The sequence below is a fragment of the Lepidochelys kempii genome, chromosome 2 (assembly GCF_965140265.1).
Source record: "Lepidochelys kempii isolate rLepKem1 chromosome 2, rLepKem1.hap2, whole genome shotgun sequence".
Lineage (NCBI taxonomy): Eukaryota > Metazoa > Chordata > Testudines > Cheloniidae > Lepidochelys > Lepidochelys kempii.
The window spans coordinates 250,212,437-250,228,016 of record NC_133257.1 but is presented as its reverse complement, the minus strand read 5'-3'; the positions used below and the strand labels follow the sequence as shown (position 1 = coordinate 250,228,016).

General features: G+C 40.4%; 1 protein-coding gene across 3 annotated transcripts in view; it reads right to left on the bottom strand.

The window, feature by feature from the left end:
• The window catches only part of PTPRN2 (protein tyrosine phosphatase receptor type N2), a 1,054,095-nt gene that overhangs the window by 42,692 nt on the left and 995,823 nt on the right, over positions 1-15,580 (bottom strand). For all 3 annotated transcript variants that reach the window (XM_073334545.1, XM_073334547.1, XM_073334546.1), the window contains one exon: positions 7,761-7,838. In XM_073334545.1, coding sequence (XP_073190646.1) covers positions 7,761-7,838 — 78 coding nt within the window. The remainder of the gene's footprint in view (positions 1-7,760; positions 7,839-15,580) is intronic.

Sequence of the window (15,580 nt, the reverse complement as noted above, 5' to 3'; positions counted from 1 at the left end):
CACCACTTCTTCATCGGGTGGGTCACCTATACCAGTGGGAGGGGTTCTCCTGTCCGTGTAGGTAGTATCTACACTGCAGTGCTACAGCAGTGCAAATGTAGCGCAGTAGCTGGGTCACTGCAGCAGTTTAAGTGTAGACACACCCTTAAGAGAGGCAAGAACTGTTCCCAGTAATTTCAATGTGGTGTTAAATCAGCCTAATTATGACAATTTAAATGTCAAGACTGGTTTCAGAGTAACAGCCGTGTTAGTCTGTATTCGCAAAAAGAAAAGGAGTACTTGTGGCACCTTAGAGACTAACCAATTTATTTGAGCATGAGCTTTCGTGATGCATGCTGTGGAAACTGCAGCAGACTTTATTTATACACAGAGAATATGAAAAAATACCTCCTCCCACCCCACTGTCCTGCTGGTAATAGCTTATCTAAAGTGATCATCAGGTGGGCCATTTCCAGCACAAATCCAGGTTCTCTCACCCTCCACCCCCCCACACAAATTCACTCTCCTGCTGGTGATAGCCCATCCAAAGTGACAACTCTTTACACAATGTGCATGATAATCAAGTTGGGCCATTTCCTGCACAAATCCAGGTTCTCTCACCCCCTCACCCCACTTCCAAAAACCACACACACAAACTCACTATCCTGCTGGTAATAGCTCATCCAAAGTGACCATTCTCCCTACAATGTGCATAATTAAGGTGGGCCATTTCCAGCACAAATCCAGGTTTTCTCACATCCCCCCCACCCCCATGTGTGTGTATGGGTGTATGTATGTATGTGTGTGTATGGGGGTGGGGGGGATGTGAGAAAACCTGGATTTGTGCTGGAAACGGCCCACCTGATGATCACTTTAGATAAGCTATTACCAGCAGGACAGTGGGGTGGGAGGAGGTATTTTTTCATATTCTCTGTGTATAAATAAAGTCTGCTGCAGTTTCCACGGCATGCATCCGATGAAGTGAGCTGTAGCTCACGAAAGCTCATGCTCAAATAAATTGGTTAGTCTCTAAGGTGCCACAAGTACTCCTTTTCTTTTTGCGAATGTCAAGACTGTTACCCAATGTTAACATTGCCAATTGACACACACACACACACACACACACACACACACACGAGGGACAATCATATTATGAAGATCTGCACAATATGATATGACTGGCATTTCATTTTGGTATGGAGTGCATGGCACTTGGTCAGCAGGCAGAGATTGGGAGGGTACAACTACTATTCTCCCATCCAATTTAAGCCATAATTCAAGGACAAGCATGGTAACCATGCACTGCTTTATTGAATGGCTGTGCAATTACTAATGATGTATTTATTTCACATAGCTTGACATGTTATTAAACCTTGAGGGGACACAGTTATGTACCCATCTCTCCCTTGCCTTCTTTCATTTATCAAATTAAATTTGCATATTTTACACATCAGATCACTGTGCCTCTTTTTGGCTGCTTTCCTTTTTTGAAGATAAGAAGCAATTAGGGATGTGGCAAGTTCAGTTCCATGCAAGGAAAATAAACTCATGAATCAAGACGACTTGAAAGCAATGTGTTCTGCATGTTTCTCCACAGTCCACAAGAGAAAAATCTGTAGAGATACCAGTTTGTTTTAAAATCAATTTTAGAGCTCACAAAACATGCCACACCGAGAGCACCATGGATGGAAGTCATATTTCACCACAGCTGAGGTGGGGGGAGCATGCGCCCCCACACAATCCTGCCAATATGCCTAGGACACACATTCAGTCCTTGGCCTGAGACTGCCTGTATGTGTGTCACTTGCTATGGTAGCTTTGGTGATGTAGCCCCATGTCGACTGGGAACTGCACTTGCAGACCAGACCACTAACTCGTTTTTACAGAAGCAGCCATCAGATGGCAATATATTTGTTTCTTTCTCATTTTTATTAATTTCAAAACCAGAGTCAGGCAGTGAAAAATCAGGATTGCCAAACCGAGGTACAATTGCCTATAAATGGAGACCACACACTCTGCGGTTCTACAAACCAAGAGTCGGATTCTTAAGTTATTTGTGTAGTTTTGGAAGAGACCGATATTTATTTATTTTATTGACTCTGATAAGATGCAGCTGAATCCTGACACAGGGAAAGACACCTAAAAGATAACAGTGTAGCCATTGCTGAGACCCCCATGGTACTGTTCAGCTCTGCCAGGCTCCTGCCCCCCACCCTAACCTGCTTGTTTGTTTCATCCACCTGTTATGTCTTGTCTTTTAGATTGTAAATTACTTGGGGCAGTGCTTCTCGTTCTCTTTGTTTGTACAGCACCTAGTACAATAAGGTCCTGACCTGGCTGGCCTCAAGGCTTCAAAGGAAGCATGGAACAGTGGTTAGGGTGGCAGTTTGGGACTCAGGAGATCCAGGTTCAGTTTCCTGCTCTGACACAGATAGTGACTTTAGGCAAGTCACTTGATTTTCTGTACCTCAGTTGCCCATCTGTAAAATAGGGATAAAAGTATTTCCCTAACCCTACACTAAAAATTGTGAGGTGCTCTGATACTATAGTTGGGGGGGAGCACATAAGGGAGGTAGAGAGGGATGGAAGGATAGACAGATTCCACAATCTACATGTTAAATACATATACATATAATTTGTGGTCTTTTTTCCGAGGACAACTGAGACTCTGCATGTTCGGCTCTTGGCACCTCAAATAACAAAGAGAGAAGAGGTGGTGTTATGCTCCACAGAGATTCTCCTCTCCTACTCCTAATCCAAAAAGATGTCAGACACGCAGGCCAAATGAATGGAAAGGTTAAAGCAAGGCAAAATGTGAGGTCCTCCAAGTTCTAATAAGAGGGTGGAGGGGATCATAAAGAAGAGGCTTTTTAATATCTTAAAAAGTAAGAAAGGGGTAAGACTTTCTAAAGCAAACCTAATACATACCAATGGTGAGATCAGGGATCCTAGCAGATTTACAATTTACAAAACACGCACAACTAAGATTTTTTTTCTCAGCAAAAGGATAATTGATTCTATACATCTGACTATCTAACAACAACATCTTACTGGAATAATATGATCAAAGATCTTCTTAAAATATTTCAATGTTCACAAGTTGAAGTGAAATTGAGGTAAGTAAAATACTTCACTATGTCATGGAATTATATATGCAGTATATATACATAATAATAAAATGTTATGCCTCCAAAATTATTCACAACATGAAACTCCTGATGGGATAACTTGTTACATACTGGAAATGTTCTCGATCCTTGTTTTCAAATCATGTTCCAGGAGGAGTTGAATTTTACTGTTTTTATAGTGGTGAGGCAGGGATCAAACCTCAATGAAGCGGGTGGGTGTAACCACTGACATTCATTCAGGATAAATGTAAGAAATAATCTACCTCCTTTATGGAACCAGACAGATGAAACAATAGGAGCCACTTCCAAAAGACCCAGGCAAATGGCGAGGCTAGAGTAGAAGCTGAACCACAGGCACCACGGGGTTTCCCTAGAGACTAATATAGCAAACTCGGGGGCTAGGGAATTGATTGGTGGAGCCATGTGAGGGAAAGAAAAGAAGCAGGAATACACAGAAGGAGCAAAGAAACCCCCGTCACAGTCAGAGAAGCCTGTGTAGGGTGAAATTTAGGAAGAAAGATGAGAGAGAACTTTTGGGTAAAGTGCTAGCTAAAGGAGGCTTGGAATTGTGAATAAAATCTCTCTCATATTGTTTAATTCCTATTGTGTTCTGGGAACCAGGACATTGAACATTCTGTGTAAATAAACTGGATTTCATCAAAGAAATACCAGACTCCATCATCAGTATCTCCTCCTAACCAAAAACAACCTGCAAGGCCCCCCAAATCGGCTACCTGCTTGGATTAAAAAGGAATAATATTGCTGTAAAAAGTGGGATCCGGTTTCCAAGGAGGGAAATTGTGAGCTGGTATTCCTGTTGAACCAAAATGGAATAATGGGGGTGCTCGCAGAAATCAAAAGTGGCCCAAAGGATTAAAACAAGACCTAAAACAAAAGCTGGTTTCACAAATGGGATTAAAGCAGCACCTGAAAGTTTCCCAGAAAAGTTTGGGGAATGATTTACAGATGGAGATATAATACTCCCAGTCTGGAATGCCAAGATGGATCAATGATGTGACCAAAAACCTGAATGAAGAAAAGGAGTACTTGTGGCACCTTAGAGACTAACCAATTTATTTGAGCATAAGTTTTCGTGAGCTACAGCTCACTTCATCGGAAGCTTATGCTCAAATAAATTGGTTAGTCTCTAAGGTGCCACAAGTACTCCTTTTCTTTTTGCGAATACAGACTAACCCGGCTGTTACTCTGAAACAACCTGAATGTCATTAATCAGAAAACTTTCCATGGAGGAGACCAGGAAAGCTTGGTCGACTTGGAACTTGCTAACAAAGATGAGAGGCAGCCAGGACTTAAGCAGTTGAAAAATCATCTTAAGGAGGAAATGAAAGGGTCAGAGAGCACAGTGGAAGTCAGCTGCCTAGATGTGGAATTGAGCCAGTCAGAGAACTTGGTAAGACTCAACATTTACAACAATTTTTTTAACTCCATTTGTAAGCCATAGTAGGTCAAGCTGTCCCAACTCAAATGATGGAAAACTCCACTATTGTTGAGGAAAGAATTCCTGAAAAGCTTATTTGGCTCAGTTCAACATCATAGCTCAAAATGAATGGCTGGGAATTTCTAGCAACCAGCCTAAGTGGTCCAACTCTGATGTGTTGAAGAACTTACCTTCAGAGAAAGGACTCCATTATCTAGATCTGGTGGCAGGAAAAACTGCAGTGTTACAATATCACAGTACCAGAGAGGGCTGGGCGCAAGCATGGTAATCAGCACAGTGAGAGAGAGGAAAATTATATGGCAAATGCAACCACCATGGAAAGTGGCATCACCTCAGAATACTCCAGTAAAGGCTTTCTGGTTGCAGTAGGAGAGCCTGGAGTTTAAAGATGAAAATATTGTATAGGAAAAGGAGAAAGCCAGCAGGTGATAGGTACAGGGATGGGCTGGTTGTACCAAATACGTTGAAAAAAGAAGTTCTGAGGTTATGTCATGATTTTAAACATACTGGACAGTCTGGGGTTGCAGAAACCTTAGCTATGCTAAGACAAAATTTCTGTTGGAAGACATGCAGGTGGGATATAGAAAACTGGTACAGGAAGTGTGATGCTAAAGCATGGAGAGCCCTAGGCATCAGTATCTCACGGGGGGCACTAATGGAGCATATTGCTGCTGATGAGCTTGGACTTCTGCCTCAGACAGAGTCTGACAATCATTATTTCACAAAATGGCCTGAAGCTTACCCAGTAAGCAAGGGGGGAACAAAGAGACTGCGCCAACAGCAGAGGTCCTAGTTTATCAATACTTCACCAGATTTGGAGTCCCAGGTAAGTTACACAGAAATCAATGGAGAAACTTTGAATCCAAAGTTTTTCCACAGGTTTGAGAGATTCTAAGACACCCAGAAGGACACCAGAAGAAGCAAAGCATTCCCAGTCAGAGAAGCTCTGGTAGCATGACTCTGAGGAAAAAACTAAGAACTTTTGGGTAAAGTGCTGGCTGAAAGAAGCTTAGTACTATCTCTTGATATTTGATACCTACTGAGACCAGGACTCTGCACATTCTTTGTAAATAAATAGGTTGCAAAAAGAGATGCCTAACTCCATCATCAATTTCTCCTCACAACCAAAATAACCTGCAAGGCCCTGAAAATTGACTAATAGCTTGGGTCAGAAAGGGGTAATAAAAATGTTTTAGGGAGAGGAGGTAAATTTAGCCACTAGCATATCCAGGTGTGATCACCTCCAGCTTTTCTACTAGTAGCAATGCTGACATTTCATATATAAAGTTTGTTCTTTAAGTGCCTCATTTAAATATAAGAAGGGGCATAGGTATGCGCCATTGCATATGTTATTTCCAGGAGTGCATGAGCAAAATTGGCTATTTAGTACATGCAAATTGCCAGTTAGCTGTCTAATGAGCTACTTGCAATGTACGAGTACTTGAAATACGCACACAAACATCCTTTTTTAAAATCAGGCCCTTAATATATTTGCCTGAAAGAATCATGAAAAGTTAGCTCTCTAGCCAAAATTACCCCTTGGAGCCTTCTAGCCTAGGCAGCGACAGAGACAGCTTCTTATTACAACAAGGAGGTGCTTCCCTCTTGGAAGTGACTACATAATGAAGCCTTTGCCTTCATGCCGCTACCCTGGCCGTATCACACCCCACAGAATTGCCACACATGGCTATCTGACTCAAGGTTAAAAAATAAGGGACATACTGAGCATTTCTGTGTATCCACCAAACATACTGACACAGGGAAGAGTACCTCCCTGGCACAGACTCCGGGAAGAACATAGAAGTCACATCTCCCTGGGTGGCCCTTCTAACTAAGGAGTATAAGCAGAACTGGCTCAGATCACCGAGTCTAAGGATCTCACCATCCAAAACAATTGGCAATTAAGGGTCAGTCCCGTCACTGGCAGGTGACAGAATGCCCCCACTCAACAACTCTAAGGTTGCTGGTACTCTAGACTGTTGGGTTATTTTTCATTACATAAACTCTGCCTGATAGTCAGCCCCATCTCCCTCAGCCAACTCTTCAGTGTACCCCAAAATCAGAGATTTAGAAAAATTTTGACCTGGTGCTTCGTTTGTCAACAACCATAGAAAAATATAAATGTGAAAGGAAAACTGAAAATACTTTGTAACAGAGATAAATTGAATATAAAATATTTTGTAATAAAGAAGAGCTCAACGTGTATGTCTGTATATGAATGGACAGATGAGGTGAGACAGAGGTTTGATGACTTTCAATTGGATATAGGCTCCTAGGCTGCTTTTGAAAATTTTATCCATAGTCCCTCAAACTTCAGCTAAAAAATTCTCTAAATTTGTCATGCAAAACAGTACAGTAGTGAATAAAAACATTTTCTGCTCCTTATAATAAGCCCCAATGAATTGTAATGCTGTTTAATTACCAACAGCTTGATGCTTAGTAAGTTTGCCAGCATAGACTTGTGCTAACAAATAAATGTTTAATTCTCTCTTTGTCACTTACACACATGCCCGATGTGCACTGGCAACTTCCCTAGCCAAGTGTTTGCCCAAGTCAGGGTTTTGCATGGGTGCAATGGAGTGCATGCAAAGTAGGCCCAGTTTTGCACTTGGGTAACTACCAACTTAGGCCCTGATCCTGCAAACACTTACACACACTTAGCTTTACGCACTGTGGTCCCAATTCAAGAAATCTTCCTTGTTGAGGAAACCACTTAAGCATGTGCTTAACTGGCGTAGATAAGGAGTAGATTTCAGTGGTTTTACTCATTCACAGTATCTAAAGTTAAGAGTGCATGTAAGTCTTTGCAGGATAAGGGCCTTATGCTAGACCAGGTTCTAAGGGAGGTCAGAATATCAGAAAATCAAACCCGTTTTAAGTAAGTGTCTAAATGTGGAGTTAAGAGCTTAAATTGGGCACTCATGTTTGAATATTTTGGCCTACGATTCTACAGGTAATGTCTACACAAGAACTTTTTAAACATAATTCATATATTTACATGACTTGGTTAATTACAAGTGATATCTTTAAAAGACACGTACAAGCTCAGGATCACCTACCAACTGAATTACAAATGCTGTCTAAAAGATCATTGGTTTTATACCTCTAAAAGTGCAGGAAGGTTTTCAATTCATGACATAAATCCAGCTTCATACATGAACTTTCAAAAAGACAGTTAACTGAAAAAGATTTACCTGCCAGAAGTCAGCAACAGTAGCAGGAAGAGGGCCCTGAGTAGCAATATATGCAGGGTTCCTGGGATCGTGGTCCATCTGGAGTGAGAAAAGAGAAAACAGACTGGATTTATTAAAAGCAAAGAAACTTTCTAGATGGGTTCAGGAAAGAAAGTGCTTCTGTCTACAACCAAGGACCACTTAGAGGACTGCTGTGACCCCATGTCCTTTGATGATGAGCAAAAACATTTTATTTCTATTCATTAGATCAGAGGAGCTCTCTTTCCACAAAAGAGTGAGGTTACCAAATCAATATCAGCATGACTGATGATGAGCACTCTGTGTCCCAAATATGTAGTGTAAGATCATTTAAGAAAAGTTGCAGACAAAAGCATGTACTTGAGATCCATGCTCTTGGTTTCATAGCAACCCAGAAGTCATTTTGAAACATTTTTCTTCACCCAGTGTTAGGAATGTTGGGCACATCTAAATAACTGCTCCATTTCCACTGTGCCACTCAAGGGCACATATAACAAGCAAAAATGGAGAACAAATTCAGTTTCTGGCTTTTTCTGGCTAGTTGATTTGTCTAAATGCATGCTTCTAGCCTCAACACAGGAAGTTCTGCTTAAAGACCTTAATTATAACATTTAATTCAAAGACTGACTGAACAGGGGGAAAAAAAGCTAAGAAACAAAGTCATCAAGAGTAAATAGGATTAGTGTGTTATAATGAATGTTTTCAAACTGATGGGTGGTTTTCTTGGTCTTAAATCTTGGGCCCCATTCTCCTGATAAAAGAGAAGATCGGCTGAGGGATTTTTTTTTAAATACTCATTCTAACCCTTAAGAGACCAACACAAAACTTTGAATGTAAAGAAAAAGAGCCAAATTCAGCTCTCCTGCAACTCCCATTGAAGTCAGTGAGAATAATTTGTAGCCAATGCCAAGTTACTGAGAACAGAATTTGACTCAAAGACTTTAGTTCACCCCAACACAGTTTTTTGTACTGTCAGTGAAGTTAAGATCTTAATAGGAATGAATGCAAGTCATATTTCCATTAACAGGCATCTACTGGATTTATTCATAGCCTATCAAAATTTTCAGCAATGGTGGATGTCAGCATAAAAGAAGGCACCTCATAATTATGTGCAACAGAAAAGAAGGAAGGAACACAAAAGAACAGATGTAAGTTATTCTAATAGAACAACAATGTGATGAATGTTGCAAAAAAGTAGAAAAAACCTTTTATGCTTCTAATGTTCTGATGCATAATTAAACCTGCACCTAATATTAAAATTCATCCATGACAACACAATGCAAGTAAAATTATGTTGCTGAGTCCATTTTAATAAAAGCCTACTTTTAAAATACAACACACTGTTAGAAGAAACCTTGACAAAAATAGAAGTGTTTCTAATTCCTTGTTTGTATTATACTCTTGTTTGAGTGACTGATTCATTGAGGTATTTGCCTTTTCAGCAAACAATTCTGCAGAGCAACTCTTTGCCTTTCGCCAAAGCGATTCTGGAGGCAGGACATTTAGTATTGCAGGTATTTTGAGACCAAGAAAAAATAGCTTTTTTCACAAACAGAAATATGATTCGCAAAAAGAAAAGGAGTACTTGTGGCACCTTAGAGACTTACCAATTTATCTGAGCATGAGCTTTCGTGAGCTACAGCTCACTTCATCGGAAGCTCATGCTCAAATAAATTGGTTAGTCTCTAAGGTGCCACAAGTACTCCTTTTCTTTTTGCGAATACAGACTAACACGGCTGTTACTCTGAGAAATATGATTATCAGCAAAATTTGGGAATCAGGTAAGAAGGGCCACATTTTTCAAAAATAAAGTTTAAAATTAGGCGTCTAAATAAGGGCCCAATTTAGCAAAACGTGTGATTAAGTCCCATTGACTTCAACGGGACTTAAACAAAGACTTAATTGCTTTGCTGAACTGGGCCTAAATAGTTTGGTTTTCAAAAGCAATCTGCCCACAAGGTCCCACCGACCTCAGTGGAAACTGCAGTGTGCTTAGCACTTTTGAAAGCAGGCCACTTATTTAGATATCTAATTACAGATTTAGAAGCCTGAATTTAGGCTTCTCTCTGAAAACCTCAGCCAAAGAAAATAAGTCAATAGTATTAAAGATCATAATTTGGATTTTTTTAAACTGATCACTTGTGTGTGCGCACGTGTGTATACACCAGAAAACAAAGGCACAAGAAGTCAGTGATGATGTAAGTAGCACTGTCATGGAAGAAATACTTCTAAACACTCAGCTATCTGATAAATCAGGAATAGGCCGCTCTTGGCATTTCAGCATTAATCAGCTACTGTCACAAAGGTGCTGTTTGGAACGTGGCAAACATCATAATGAGCACAAAGTGGTGAAATGTATCATCAATTTAACAATAACTCAGAAGACAATTACAAGCGTTAACATTCTGAGCACATTCTGTTGTACAGAAAATAATTATAAGCAGGAACACTTTGTATGCTCAGAGTAAATAGAAGATGGCAGAAAGCCCCATCATGCTATTAAATGATCTTTAAATGAACAAAAATAGAGCAAAGACTAAACTAATTGAACATAATGCCTGTTTTTGTTAACTTTTTTATATTTACAGCTTCAAAGACTACATATTTTAGGAAGACTGAAAAGTCACCACTTTGATCAAATTTTATAAGATGTGACCTGGATAACTGATGGGTCTATTTGTTTATTAATGTACTTTTCAAAGACTGTCAAGGGCACCGGATGGGCCCTCTTTTATTGTAGTTAATAAGAACTGGAATAAATAAATACAATCAGTAACGGTTTTTAAGCCAACTGATCACTGAGCAAAGCACAGCATTTTATATCCTCACCTAGTCACTATCCTCCCTCCAGGAGCCATTACTCCCTTTCTTCCCCAAAATTAGATAAAAAACAAGTCATCCAGAGCAGAAAATATCAGATCCCAAACTATCAGTTTATTAAAACAAAAATCAACAGGTCTGGTTTTCTAAAGTTTTGTCCTGGAACAATCTTAAGAAAACACGTTACATATGCAATTGTTCAATGAGAACAAGATTTCTCTCTGCGCCACCCCCCAAGCTCAAAGTTCACATGCTTTACATCAGCAGTAAATGGCTCAGCCATTTTTAGAAAGAAAGTGGTGCAATTATTACAAATGTTCTACTATAATGGAATTTTCATTTTCCACTGCAGCACAGGAATGGCTGAAAAGGTTGTGTGATAATGTACCAGTCTATTTTTCCATGATTTCATTTGGGGAAGGGAAAAGAAAAGGATCAAGAACCACTACAAACCATAGCACAATTAACGGCATTAATTTTGATTACTAACCCTGCTAAAAGTTCACAAGGACGAAAAACTACACAAAAAGAACCTCAAAGGAACTATCTATCCTATTCAGACTTATTGTCAGAAAAGGAGTTTCATAGAAGATCAAATCAAAGAACTCATAAACCTAAGATGGGTTAAGAACATGTCTTGTGGCTTTCTAGGGTATTTTAAAATGCAAGTTGATATACAATATCTTAAACCAGAGAACAGCACAATGAACATAATGTCATGATTAGTAGTGCCCAACTTTAACTGCAATAATTTCAGGTTATGATACTACATAATTATATTTCCATCTTTACATTGGTACAAAGTTAAAACTACTGCTTTAATTCTGCTTTTTGTTTTTCTGAATACAACACTATCCAACTTGTCCATGCTAAGACTTTGCACAAATCTCATTAATTTCTACTCACAGTAAAACTCTTTGTTTCTTTGGGTGTTTTAGATACAAATTAGGCTGTTGCGTGATTTCACTGATATTGCTCATGAAATACAGCAAAATCAGTATATTCCAGTTGTAATCAGTCAACTGTATTGTATTTGGATTTAAGTTGTTTGTAGGTACCTGTTAACTACTGTCCATAAAAGAGCAAATTAAAATATATACCTGCATCATTAACCATTATGAAATCTTACGTAATCTATAAATTTGTTACACTGACATATACATAGACCCCTAGGATCATTACTATACACAGACAGATAGATGGATATGCTGGGTCTGATGTGAGCTCATTTATACCATTTTTATATGGATTTAAATCCACTGACTAATAGAGTTACTCCTAATTTGTACTGGTGTGAGATTGGAAACAGAATATCCACCTTGTATGCAAGACTGGTACATCTATCGTTTTCACTGTTTTTATCATTAGAATGCTAGGAAAGCAGGTTAAGCACTGACCAGTGCCTTCAAATATACATATAAATCAAAGCAATTTAAAATGCAGTTCTCAGATCTGATGTTTTTTGCAACATTAATACAGTTCACTTCCACGTATCCTTTCATAACTTACAGGGACTGTAAATATTCTTGTGCTAGCATTGAAATTTCTTTCCTTAATAGTAAGACGAACCAGCAAATACAGTACTATTTAGTCATCACTTTCATCTCTACATTAAAATAAAAAAAAAGGTGGGGTGGTAATTGGTCCCTATCTTTATACTTGAATTAAAATTTAAAACAATTTAAAAATCCTTCTTTTAAAAACCATTATGGAATGAAAGAAGTAAATCTGGTTGTGAATGCCATTATGAATTTCAGTGTCTATTCTCCATGATAAAATTTGTATGCTGTGTTTGAACAAACTGTCATGTTAATGACATTCCTCAGTCTGGTGTCTTCAATAATAAGCAAGCCGAGTTTTTAATGTAGCTGATGGGGTTCCCCCCGCCTCAGACACCCTATGAGGAAAAACAGAATTTCCATTTACTTTCATGAACTCTGATTTAAAAGCAGAGATTGCACATTATTTACTACTGGATGATTTCCCTGAAATTTAATGAGGACTAACCACAAATATGACAGATGTAATTATCACAGTTTTATTCTGCACAGTCAGGGTCTCCTTGTGCTGTAATTGCAAGCTTTTCTTATGTTATTTCAGAGGAAAGGAAAGCAGACTTTCACTTCACTTTCACTCCATGGAATTTCATGAGAATTCCTTCTGCCTTGTTTTACACTAGAATAAAATTAAAGGGATAAGGAAAGAGCATTAATCAAATCGCTCTACTGACCTTCCCCACACACTTTCAACTATGTTGAGGCCATGAGTCTAACCCCAGTTTTCAAAACATCCTGGGAGGAATGGAGGTCTTGAAGCGGTAGCTTTTTTAAAAAGAAAGAAACATGTGGGCAGGTGGCCAGCTCATTGTCTAGTGTGGAGAATTTTTTTCAGCCAGTATTGCTGCACTCATTTAGACTTAAATCAAGGTTGAGCGAGCCCCAGACGGAGATGGGTCCACTGACCCCAAAGCTGGATATACACAGCTACAAGTACACCCCTGGAAGCCTCCTTTTCTGAGTCTTGAATATAATTGCTTTATTTTACACTGTACCCTCATCAGACGACTCACACATGCAAGGGGAAATAATCCTCTTCTAGTTCAGTTCAGACGGTACTGATCTTGTGTTATTAGTGGCCACATTGCAGTACACTACAATACTCCCTTCCAGTCCCACCACTCCATGGCACAAGTGCACCAAAAACGTCATTGTATTGACATGATAATTACTGAGGTTATTTAAACTGAAAGGCAGAATTCTTTTTAAAAAATGGTATGATTATTGCAAGAGTGAGTAAAGGAGGAATCACGGGTATTTCAAATCGACTGTATGTTTCAAGAAAGAACAAACCAAGTATGTAGCTAATAAAGCTAAGAGAAAATACTCAGACAAAAGCAATAGCAATACGCAGTATAGACTGTCTCAGCTGGGTAAGGACTACAGATACCCTAAGAGCACGTAGAAAGCTGTATGTCTACACTACGAAATTAGGTCGAATTTATAGAAGTCGTTTTTTTAGAAATCGGTTTTATATATTCGAGTGTGTGTCCCCACAGAAAATGCTCTAAGTGCATTAACTCGGTGGAGCGCTTCCACAGTACCGAGGCTAGAGTCGACTTCCGGAGTGTTGCACTGTGGGTAGCTATCCCACAGTTCCCGCAGTCTCCGCTGCCCATTGGAATTCTGGGTTGAGATCCCAATGCCTGATGGGGCTAAAACATTGTCACGGGTGGTTCTGGGTACATATCGTCAGGCCCCCGTTCCCTCCCTCCCTCCGTCAAAGCAAGGGCAGACAATCGTTTCGCGCCTTTTTTCCTGAGTTACCTGTGCAGACGCCATACCACGGCAAGCATGGAGCCCGCTCAGGTAACCGTCACCCTATGTCTCCTGGGTGCTGGCAGACGTGGTACAGCATTGCTATACAGCAGCAGCAACCCATTGCCTTGTGGCAGCAGACGGTGCAATAGGACTGGTAGCCGTCATCGTCATGTCCGAGGTGCTCCTGGTCGCCTGTGTGAGGTCGATCAGGAGCGCCTGGGCAGACATGGGCGCAGGGACTAAATTTGGAGTGACTTGTTCAAGTCATTCTCTTTAGTCCTGCAGTCAGTCCTATTGAACCATCTTATGGTGAGCAGGCAGGTGATACGGATCGCTAGCAGTCCTATTGCATCATCTTCTGCCGGGCAGGCAAGAGATGAGGATGGCTAGCAGTCCTATTGTACCATCTTCTGCTGAGCAGCCATGAGATGTGGATGGCATGCAGTCCTTCTGCACCCTCTGCTGCCAGCCAAAGATGTAAAAGATAGATGGAGTGTATCAAAACAAGAAATAGACCAGATTTGTTTTGTACTCATTTGCAACCCCCCCCTGCCCCCCGTCTAGGGGACTCATTCCTCTAGGTCACACTGCAGTCACTCACAGAGAAGGTGCAGTGAGGTAAATCTAGCCACGTATCAATCAGAGGCCAGACTAACCTCCTTGTTCCAATAAGAACAATAACTTAGGTGCACCATTTCTTATTGGAACCCTCCGTGAAGTCCTGCCTGAAATACTCCTTGATGTAAAGCCACCCCCTTTGTTGATTTTAGCTCCCTGTAAGCCAACCCTGTAAGCTGTGTCGTCAGTCGCCCCTCCCTGCATCAGAGCAACGGCAAACAATTGTGCATCTGAGTTGAGAGTGCTGTCCGGAACAGTCACAATGGAGCACTCTGTGATAGCTCCCGGAGGCCAATACCGTCAAATTGTGTCCACAGTACCCCAAATTCGACCCGGCAAGGCCGATTTAAGCGCTAATCCACTTGTCAGGGGTCGAGTAAGGAAATCGATTTTAAGAGCCCTTTAAGTCGAAATAAAGGGCTTCATCGTGTGGACAGGTGCAGGTTTACATTGATTTAATGCTGCTAAATTCGACCTAAAGTCCTAGTGTAGACCAGGGCTTAGGGACTAGTTCTAAATGGGTCCTGACCTGGGGGAAGAGGAAGGATTGGGAAGTCCCAGGATTTGCTACAAACTAGAATGGCTCAGTCTTTCCAATTTTTCTCTCCATTTTCTGATGAACTGATACCAAATGAACAAATCTAGCTAAAACAAAACATCCTTGGCTTTGCTTAAACTTAAAGAGCTTCTGACAACTAGGTTTCCACTGTAGACTTACAGATGGGTCACTGCTCCCTGGCAACCTCCCACTGCAGACTTACAGATGGGTCACTGCTCCCTGCCAACCTCCCACTGCATCACCTTCAGGAATTACATACTCAGTCTGTTGGTTTGCAAACAGTTAAAATTGAACACAACGAACGATTAGGAAACAATTCTAATCTTGAACAGTTTCCTTCTTTTATGTAACACAGACTGTGCTTGTCTGATCTCCACAGCCTTTCAATAAACCTGGGCCAGATTGTTTCCTCCTGTGGGGTAAACACTCACAAGTTTCTCTTTGTAGTTTTCCCCAGACTGTGGGCTCGATCCTGCAACACACCGCAG